The following is a 10,625-nucleotide window of genomic DNA, read 5'->3' as shown; positions in this document are numbered from 1 at the left end:
TGAATTTGAATTCTCCTATTAAATAGATTATTTTCATACATGTAAATGCAATAATATTTTATATCACTGCATCAATCCTTTGGTATGAAAGACTATTATGTTTCTTGCGCCTGACAGTTATGATGTCACATATGCCCCTTTTGCACAATAGAATATATATTTGATATACTTTCATTTCTTTATTAAAATAGCAACATTGATGTGTGTACTACAATGAATATTTTGCTCCAAAAACAGTCAATTTTGGGACAAAATCGATTATACCCACTGTTTTTGGGTTTCCAAACTAGATACTAAATTAAACAAAAGTCGCTGCAAATACAATCACAAGGAAAATATAAAGGCAACAATGGGAGCTTTGGAGGTTCTATAAAAGAATCTCATCTTGAACACCCAAATTTAGGGTCTTATGTGGCAGAACAATGCTATTCAAAACCACTACCTCATCCTCAACGGTCACAGATTCACCTGGTCTCAGCAAGGGAACAAGAATTGCATAGTTGGTAATTTAACTTTGCCTTTTCATACTTCTCCATAAAAATACAAAATAGAAATAAATAATAAGAGACAAAATGTAGACAAGGTTAAGAAAGGTACCAAGTATTGTTACCCCGAGCTTTGCATTGTAATCTCCACTAGCCTGATTTAATTTTTTCAATTTAGCCAACAAATTGGCAATACAATCAAAATATTTACCAAACAAAATAAATTAAAAGTAAAGATAATGTAAGCACAACAAGTTGCATATTGATAAACGCTTTCGTTGATGACATCACCCTCAAGATGGGTGAAAATGTAAGAGGCTACAAAAGGGTAAATCTATGCCAGTTCAGGGCCTAGAAATTTACTTACTTAAGGTTGTTATACAATACTTAATAAAGTAATTAAATGGGAAATATAAAGGAATGGACAAAACTTAGGTGTAATTTTTTAGGAGTTTTTGCCTTTTTGGGTTACTCTCATTAAATTAGAGTTTTATTTTGGTAACATGCAAAATAAAGATTGACATTTAAGGTCAGCACTGGTTACTGAGGAAAAACTTTATTTTTGATAGAAAAACAACACAAAAAACACTTTGCACCACAATTTTGTCAAAAAATAATTGTATTGAACTAAATAACCCTTTATTAAGTGATATTAATCATACCAATCTTCTCTCACTTATGAAAACCAAACGTGAAGTTAGTAAAAAGAATAATTAATGACTCATTAGTTTTCTATAATGACATTAAATGGGACAATGAAAATTTCCTAACACAGCTGATAAAAGTGGACAGTTAGAGTATAATTTCCTAGTTTTCATCATGAATGATGACTCCCAAAACACAAGCAACAATTGCATTCGTAGGGTAGTGACATTACCCTGATTAGAAGAATAGTTGGGATGAGTAAACTCATCCAAACTCTCAGATTTTTATCTTCTTCTGATGTCAAACTAGTAATAACTGTGATGGTTAAATTCATATTCAATTTACATGCTGATAATGCCAATTGTTTAAGGGAGAAAAGTACACAATCATCCAATCACAACACATCATATATGGTAAGTTTGTTGACTTTTAAAATAATTCAAACGATGATTTGTGATTGAATAACCATGTAAAACCAAATCAGCCAAGCATTCTTTTTTTTTACTAATTGGCATTTAAGTCTCCAAGTCCGTGCTTAAGACTATGCATAATGCTATATAATGGACCAAGTGAAACTAAAAAATGTATATGATCAGACTTGATATAAAAAGCTTGTCATACAGGTAAATACGTGTTTTCTAGTTAATGAGAAGGGAATGCATCACTATAACTGTTTCTGAGCAATCTTGAGAGCTCTATATAAGTAGCAGGAAATACAATACATGCATTTTAGGTGGTGAAACAGTTTAATTTAATATTAAAATTTCTAAACTTGCCTCAACACATGCCCATCGACCAATAGATGATTTCCATCCAACAATTGCATGACCAACAAGAGCATTTTCCTGTAAGATGAAATAGAAAAATAAAAAATTGGAGCTCCAAAAATACTTATGCAATTTCAAACCAACTAACTGTACACCTGCCTTGATTTCAACGTCATCAAGGATGATACAATGTTTGAGCCTTGTACCAGCTCCTATACGAGCATTTGCAGATATTGATACACTTGGACCAATCTGTTCAATCACATATACAAATGTCATTTGCATATCATGTGGTATCTAAATGCATCTACGATTTCTTCTCTTATTCTTTTATATATATATATATATATCTTTTTTTTTTGGGGGGGGGGGGGGGACCAACATGAATAAAATGTCTATGTATGTTCATGAGTCATGACACAGATCAAGAGGCCAAAGATATGCAATTTGCCAATAAATTACAATATGAAATCATTTTACATACATCAGAAGTACAAATAATATCCTTAAGCTGTTGCAAAATTTAAAATTAGTACTATTTCATGACTGAAACAGAGAAACTAAGATGATTGTGAAAGCCTCTAGTTAGAAATTAAGGAAAAACAGGTGAATATTCACCTTAGCAGATGGATGCACTTTTGCTGATGGGTGAATGTAAACATCACCGGTGATGCTGGCTTTTTTAATACCATCTCCATTTGCTAATAAATGGGGGGATGTGTAACGAAATTGGGCAAGATACAAGCCAGAACATTTTATGGACATTCTGCAAGCATTAAGTCAACACATAAAGATAATTGCCCGTGAAGGAAATGATGAAAATATGTAACATATTACTCGGGCTTACCCTGGAGTTTTGATTTGTTCCCAAAAGTCATTGGTTTCATAAATGTACAATTGCTTCTTCCCCGCAAGAGGTGAGAGGATATCTTGATCCAATCTGACATAATTGACTGGAAGACTCCTGCAGCAGAACTCTTCAGAATCAGATGTCACAATAAACCTTGTAGAGTACTCGATATCTTGATCCAAAAGCACAAAATATATATGCATGGTATAATTATAAATGGCTTTGAAATAAGAAGATAGACAATTCTTCAGATGCAGGAAAAGCAACATGGATCCTGAGGTGGCCCTGAAAGTATGATTTAGGTATGCAAAACCAGAGTTATAAAGCCCTTAATTTAATAGTTTTTTTGACAACTTTTGGTAAGAGCACAAGTTACCCTCACACTATTTGGGTGCAAGACTAATCCTCACTTGGGCATTGCCGCCCTGGTCACAAGTTGCTTCTGGTGGATTTTGAACCCTCTGCGTTGCAAGTGCACCCAAAAAAGACAAGTTCCAAAAGGCACAATACTATTATGCGTGATTAACAAGCAAACATATTATAACTTCATATCAGAACTACTATTTCTGACCATATGTGTAAGCATGTGCTAAATTTCAGGAAATAAACCATATGATCTACTAGGTTAGAAGTAATAACATTTAAAATTCCTTTTCATAGTTTATTTGTTCATTCAGGTAGATCATGTAGGAAATATTTCATAAGTGATATAATTTCCAATTATAACTTTGCTTATATTGGGAGTCAATAGGTGCAGGAAGCTCATCCTTAAATGCTTTTTCTGTGACAATTAATTATTTGTCAGCTTCAATAAATGTTATATATTAATATATGTAAAAGTCAAGTGTATGCATACTACAGGGATCCTTGACTAGAATTTAAGCTTCAGCTCATTGCACAAATTTCTATAGTTGATATCATTAATAATCTTTTGTCTATTCATAAGTACAGACCTTGTGTCTGGCTGCATTGCTTCAAAGCTTGAGACACGTCTTAGGTTAGCTGCAATAAAAAAGAGTTAACATACAATAGGACAAACTTCAGTTATCTTCAATTATTTAGATCCAGAATAATGAAATAAAATGAATATTTTCACATTTTGAAGTTAAATATAAAGTCATTTTTTATAAAACAATCCATATGGTCCAGCCTAAGATGTCTCACCGACCTCTGTCTTTCCGCTGAGTAGAAACACCCTCAATGGCTGTAAAGATATCAGGTGTAAATACGTACACACCACAGTTTATACGATCACTTACCTGCATTCAGGTATGCTGATAGTGTAAGACAGTAAACAATGGGGAGGAAAGGAAAGATTTTCAAATTTTACTTCCACAATTCGAGGCATAAGCACAGGATGAACATACAAAAGTTTCGGGTTTCTCTGTGTAATGCAATAGTTCATTAGTGGTTGGATCAGCTACTAATTCCCCGAACTCACTTGCTGACTCTGCAGAAACCTTCAAAAGGGGGAAGAAATACAAAATAAATTTGGATGTTAATCAACAAAAATTAATGCTAAAAATACATTGTGTGTGTGTATTCTCCAACCTTGACAACTAGTATTGTTCCCATCCCACCATATCTTTTATGAGCATCTGTAACCATACATGGAAGAAAAAGCAACAATTAGTTGTTGCATAGTCACATAACAGTTAATTAAGAGATGTCAAGGAAGCTCAAGGTTACTATTCTGCAAAGAAACTCATCAAACAGTTGCAAGTAAAAGAAAATACAATCTATTTCAGAACAGAAATTACCCAGCATTTCTGGCAGTGGAAAACTGCAGCATACATCACAGTTCAGCAAGAAGATATGTGACTGCCATACAAAACATGATCAACACTATAAAAAAAAACATATAACACAAGTACTAGTGCACAAAACATTTCAATCACATAACATAGCAAAACTTTTTGAACACACAATCACAAGTAAGAAAGTTTCTTAGAATCAAGCATGACAAAGTCATAGGTGAAGATGAAAACCGGATCCTCTTCCATGATCAGATCTCTAAAATGATAAAGACCACCAGCTGAACCATGTGGCCTGTCTTCCTTCAAGTATCTAATATTAAAGCACAAATGACATACGTGACTATTCTTATATTAAGAAAAAAATGGTCATAAAAGATGATTAGTAAGAAAAGACAACACACCTAACAGGGACTTTAAGCTCATTTGAGATAGAAGATACATATAAGGCAAATTCGCGTTCCTCGTAGAAACCAAGCAGATAAATCTGAGCCAAATTAGGAATCTGGGACACAAATGACAGTTAGTTACTTGGCAGATTATATATAAATACATTACATGACATCATTTATCATTATTATTTAAAAAATAATCAGAATGATGTCCAATTGTGTATACCCTTTTACAAGCAGAAATTGGATGATGAACCATGGGTTGTCCTGCTAATGGAAAAAGTGGCTTGGGTACGTTGAATGACAATGGTCGGAATCTAGTACCTGCAAATGCAAACATAACAACAAAATACATAGAATCATTATCAAGCATAGAATGAATCATTCTCCAAAAATCACGTTAAAATACTAGTTTACATGATTTTAAGTAAATGTTCACATGTTTAATTTCACCTTAAGAAATGAATTGATTCTGGGTCTATAATTGATTATAAGTTAAAGCAACTTTACAGTTGGATGAGAAATTTTAACTGAATTTTACTGCTAACTTGCTTTTACAACGGAAACATCTAACGATGAATTACATCATTTCAAAGTCAATTTTGTCAAGGCTCATTTAGAGACACATTTAATTTAACAAGATAAACCAATGTGTGTGGTCTCAACTGAAGAGACTAACAGGAGGAAGTGAAATGGTGAGGTGGCATTTAGTGAATCAAAATTGTGCTATGAATGAATGAACGAAATGCAATAATACCTTTAGTGGGTCCTCCAACCATGATCACAGCGACGACCCTCTCATTTGCAGCTACCATTTTGGCTAACTGAGAGAAACTAGGATGCCCTGAACAGTTAAACACGAGAGAGAAGAGAAGAAAGAAGGTTGAGTTTCAGAGTTCAGAATGAGGCCACTTGTTTGTGTTTTTGGAAATTGGGGTGTCGCAGAGAGAGAGAGTAACGAACAAAATATCTGAAAGTGCAATGTAGTTTCGTTTTTGGGGGCTCTAGATTTAGATGAGGCTGTGTTGGATTTGTACATCAGATCACAAGTTTCATTGTCGGTAAATATAAGAACATGATGACACAACTCAGTAAATTACACTTCTCGCTTTGTGAGTTTCATTTCCTGTTTTTTTTTTTTTCATTGCTTTATTTTTTTTCACACAGACTTTTTTTATTTATATGAATCAAAAGAAAGATATCATGTTGATTTTTTTTATCACTTTATTGATAGAGAATATTAATAATTTTGTTGATTATTAATTTTTATTGAAAAATTTAATTAATCATTTTTAATAATATTTTTTCTTTTAATTAATTTTTTTCATTCATAATTTTTAAATATGAGATCTTATTTAATAAGACTAAGTAGTATACTTGTTGGTGTTATGCGGGTTGGTATACTATGGATGTTTACACTTTACAGCAACTAAAGTATACTCTTTGTTTTGTTTCTTTTCATTAAGTATATTTACTTTTACAATGTTACACTTATACTGATAAACTACTTGGAAGAATATAATCCATTTACTTTTAATAGGTAAAGAAATTAAAAATACAATTTCATTTAGGTAAAAAAATAAAATGTATGTATAACACTCATGCAACATTTTAATAAGTTATTGGCAAAGGTTAGTAAAGACACTAATTGAGAAAATAATAATTAAAAATATTTATTAAAAGCATTTATCATATTAAAGTTTACATTTTAAATAATTAATATATCAAAAGCATTTTTCATATTAACTAATAAATATTTAACATCGTTACAAATATTTATTAAATATTTTTAAAATATAATTATATATTAAATATAATAAATATTTATTATATTTAATATTTATAATAAATACTTATTTATAATTATTAAGTTTAAGAAAAATTTGTTATATTTAATACATAATTATTTTTAATAAGAATTTTTTTTATAATACTAACACACAGAATTAAAATTTAAAAGACTAAAATTACATAATTATAAAATTTAAAATATTAAACTTACTCTATCAGATCAAGAATCAACATGTCAAATCATCTATCATATTATAATGATGTTTATGTTAATGTTAACATATCTAAGTGTGATTCATATAATATGTTATTAATCAATATTAGGTCAATATATCTTAAGTAATTATTAGACTAAAATCATATAATTATAATTATAATATCTATGAAACTCAATTGGTGTAAATTAAACCTTTAAAGTTTAAAATTAGTGATACTTAAGAATCCCAATTAATATAATTGGAAACTAAAATATTAAAAGATAGATAGCGTTGGAGTAATAAATAAGGTAGAGAAGCCTATGTTAGGTTGTAGAAAAACATTTACACCTTATTTTGTTTTTATGGAAATAGAAAGAAAGAAGATAAAATGAAAATATTAAATTTTGATTGTTTATTTAAGAGAAAAATAAATATGAACAAGGAAAATCATGATTATAGTGGTAGCAAGTTTTCTTATATGATTTTGTAGTTTCTTAATTCCTATGAATTTATTTGATAGTTAATATATAATATAATAGAATAAAATAATCATTTTATTGCTTCAATAGGACATGATAACACTATCATCTTTTTTATTTTATCATTGAAATGTATTTCTTAAATCTCCAAGGGGGAGATAAGTTTGAATCAATGATAGAAAAGTTCTATTTCTTTCTTTCTCTTTTTCTTTGTCCTCTCTCTATATATTATGCAATATATTGAATTTATAATAATAATTATATTACAATTATATATATATATATATAATCAGTATATTATTTTATGTATATATATCAAATAATTTTGACATGTAAATTTAAACCATATTATTAATTAAAATATTAAAAATTAAATAATTGTTATTCAAATACTTTTTAAAGAAAATCACAGTAATTAAAATTTATAAAAACTTATATAAATTGTTTATTATTTTAAGAAAAATATCTACACAAATAAAACATAATTTTGTATAATTTAGTTAATTTTTTTTATAATTTTAAAAATAAATTAAAATTTATTTTAAAAAATTATGTAATTTTAATTAAACAATAATTTTGTTATTTTAATATAATTTATAGTAGTATTATATGTTATCGGTGTCTGATTTGTTATTTAGGACTAGTGCGAACTAAAAGTTAGATAAAACTTAAGTTTATCATATTCTTAGGCTACTTTCATATTCTATCATATCTTCATCACTAACATTGTTTAGCATTTATTTCACGATCCTTGCTGCATAGAGGAGCTGCAAAATCTTGTTCATAATGATGAAATCATTATTAATGTTTTGATGGTCGTATGTCACCTAATTCATTTTTTATGTGCACTTAATGAAAAGAAAATAAAGTGTTCAATAAATTGCAAAGTTTAGAAATAGATTATATTTATAATGCAAAAAGTTAAAAGTATTTGAAAATAATTATATACGCAAAAAAAAACTTTTAATCAAGTAATAGTAATATTTTAAAAGTAAATTTCGCTTTTATCTAATATATATATATATATATATATATATATATATATATATATATATATATATATATATTTACATGGACTTGGGACTTGGGGAAGAAAAGAAATGCTTTTCAATGAAGAGGTTAATGAACAAATAGCCAAAGAGGGTTCTGTTCATACAGGAAGGAATCCTTCAACGTGAAACATTCAGAAAGCTGTCAATATAGACAGATTATCTAATTTTGGATCTTGTCTTGTTTACTTTGTGAAAAGAAAAAACATATGCATTTTACAATCCCCTACTTGTGATAAGTAACCAATATAGTAATCTTAATATTATATTTAACTCTATAAAATGATAAAGAATAAAAAACATTCACATTTGTTGATTGGAAAATTTAATAATTCAAAATTTGTGATAAAATTAAATACACATATATAACAAAAAATTAAAATTATTATGAATTCAAATTTTAATTTTTTTTCAAATTACTAGATATTTATTATACTTTATCTTCTGAAACACATTTCCTTTGATTTAAAGAATCAAACTCCTTCAATTGAATGTGCATATCCGTGGTTTTAACTTTTAAGGCCGATTTCTCTCCCTTTCATTATATTAATTAAACAATAAGCTCATAGAAGTTGAGTTCAACCTAACGTAGCATAATTGCATTGGCTGAAATTTCGCTATGAAGTCGCACAAATGATGAGGACAAGAAAAGGAAGGAGCAATAATCTGTCTCGATGTATCGTACAAAAGGATAAATTGGAAATTGAATAATGAATTAACAACTTGCCTGCTAGTAACGGCTAATTAACAACATGTTCATGCAATCGCCCTTCATAATTTCAGAGAAAGAGAGAGAAGAAAATAAAAGGCAAAAGAGTGAAATTATAACAAATCTTCTTTTAAACTACTCTGAAGTGCAACGTGAAATTTATGAGTATAGTTATTGTAACTAAAAGAAAGTAAATTAAAAAATGATGTACATTATAATTTTCTTCATTTTTTTCAAACATTCGCCTTATTTATTTTATATATCTTTCATTTCATGTGCATCCAAATGTATCTCGTTTCGTAAGATAGACAAAGTTTGATATCTTAAGTTTAGTTGCAGTACTTTTGGTTAAGCAACTAGCTAGGTAAAATATGCCCCATATGGCCATATTCATTCTGTAGTTAAATCATCTTGTTTTGAGGGAATAGCAATTAAATTATCCATGAAAATCTAAAGTAGTGCGTTAATTTATGCCGGAAAATTTTATGGCATAGATATTACAGTGTTACACGTAAACAGGAATAATAATAATAATAATTTACATTATTAATAAAAAGAATATTCCATCTTTCGTGTATACAATTTTTTAGACCGTTTTATCTTTTAACTAATTTTGAGAACTATTCTAGACCAAAATAGTTTTGAAAACTATTATGTATCAAACTATTATAAACAATAACTCTTCAGACATGATAGTTATCTTACATCTGTCAACCATTTTCTTATTTTTAATTAAAAAACTAAAAACTAAAAGATAATAATGATAATAATAATTCAACATTTATTTCAAATAATAATATGTTAACTATGTAGCAAGGATACCATGCCATGCTTAAAGGGGGGAAAATGGTGAGAAAGAAGAGGCTATAGGTAGCCCATAGAGATAAAGAAAACCAGTTTGTTAATGAAGTTGCTTTCGTGAGATGGCGAAAAGGGAAGTGCGGATTCTAAATCTCGAGAAAGACAAATTGATACCCCCCATTGATGTGATATTAATGCCCAACCTCGCAATCAATTACTTTTGCATCAAGATAGCGGAAAAAGTAGTCATTGAAGAATAACTGGAATTTTCTTTCTTCTTGAATAAGCAACGAAACGAGCATGGATTACATAAACAACATCAAACTACGTAGCATTCATTTCTGTGGACCCAAAGGTCTAATATTGTATGATTATTAATTAAGCTATAAATAAAGTGATATTTGCATCATACTTAGATGCACCCTTACTAGGAATGGCATTATTGTAAACTACTTTCTTTAAGGAATATTTCATTGCTATAGTGTCACAAAATTACCTACGCGTGTGAAAGGCGTAAATTCATTAACCATTGACTCACATTATTGGATGCAAGTTCAACACTTTCGCAAGCTCTTTACAAACTCAAGGAAACATTACTTTATCTTTAAGTTGTTAGGGTCAATTATGTTTTTAATTTCTTAATTTTTTTAAAAATTTTAAGTTTTAGTCTCTAAATAAAAATTTGATCACTCAAAGTTCCTAAAGT

At 29.1% G+C, this 10,625-nt stretch overlaps 1 protein-coding gene across 1 annotated transcript; it reads right to left on the bottom strand.

The window, feature by feature from the left end:
* Window positions 1-155: 155 nt before the first annotated feature.
* Window positions 156-5,933, bottom strand: LOC114416484 (mannose-1-phosphate guanyltransferase alpha-B-like). Its single transcript, XM_028381358.1, has 15 exons — window positions 5,651-5,933; window positions 5,120-5,217; window positions 4,906-5,006; window positions 4,736-4,814; window positions 4,508-4,568; window positions 4,299-4,345; window positions 4,115-4,207; window positions 3,916-4,006; window positions 3,701-3,749; window positions 2,745-2,861; window positions 2,516-2,663; window positions 2,057-2,149; window positions 1,907-1,975; window positions 598-640; window positions 156-468 (listed from the first exon to the last, which is right to left on the bottom strand). Exons 1-15 carry the CDS (start codon window positions 5,706-5,708, stop codon window positions 368-370), a joined length of 1,248 nt encoding a protein of 415 aa, XP_028237159.1. The 5' UTR covers window positions 5,709-5,933; the 3' UTR covers window positions 156-367.
* Between the last annotated feature and the right edge of the window lie 4,692 nt (window positions 5,934-10,625).

The sequence above is a fragment of the Glycine soja genome, chromosome 6, assembly GCF_004193775.1.
Source record: "Glycine soja cultivar W05 chromosome 6, ASM419377v2, whole genome shotgun sequence".
NCBI classification, from domain to species: Eukaryota; Viridiplantae; Streptophyta; class Magnoliopsida; order Fabales; family Fabaceae; genus Glycine; species Glycine soja.
Note: the sequence above shows the minus strand (reverse complement) of the source record. Positions and strands in the feature narration are given on the sequence as shown.

Coding starts and splice junctions, on each gene's coding strand:
- LOC114416484 (XM_028381358.1), bottom strand. CDS start 5,708: ATGGTAGCTGCAAATGAGAGGGTCGTCGCTGTGATCATGGTTGGAGGA. Junction 5,218..5,650: donor GGTTGGAGGACCCACTAAAG/GTATTATTGCAT, acceptor TTGCATTTGCAG/GTACTAGATTCCGACCATTG. Junction 3,750..3,915: donor TACTCAGCGGAAAGACAGAG/GTCGGTGAGACA, acceptor TTTTTATTGCAG/CTAACCTAAGACGTGTCTCA.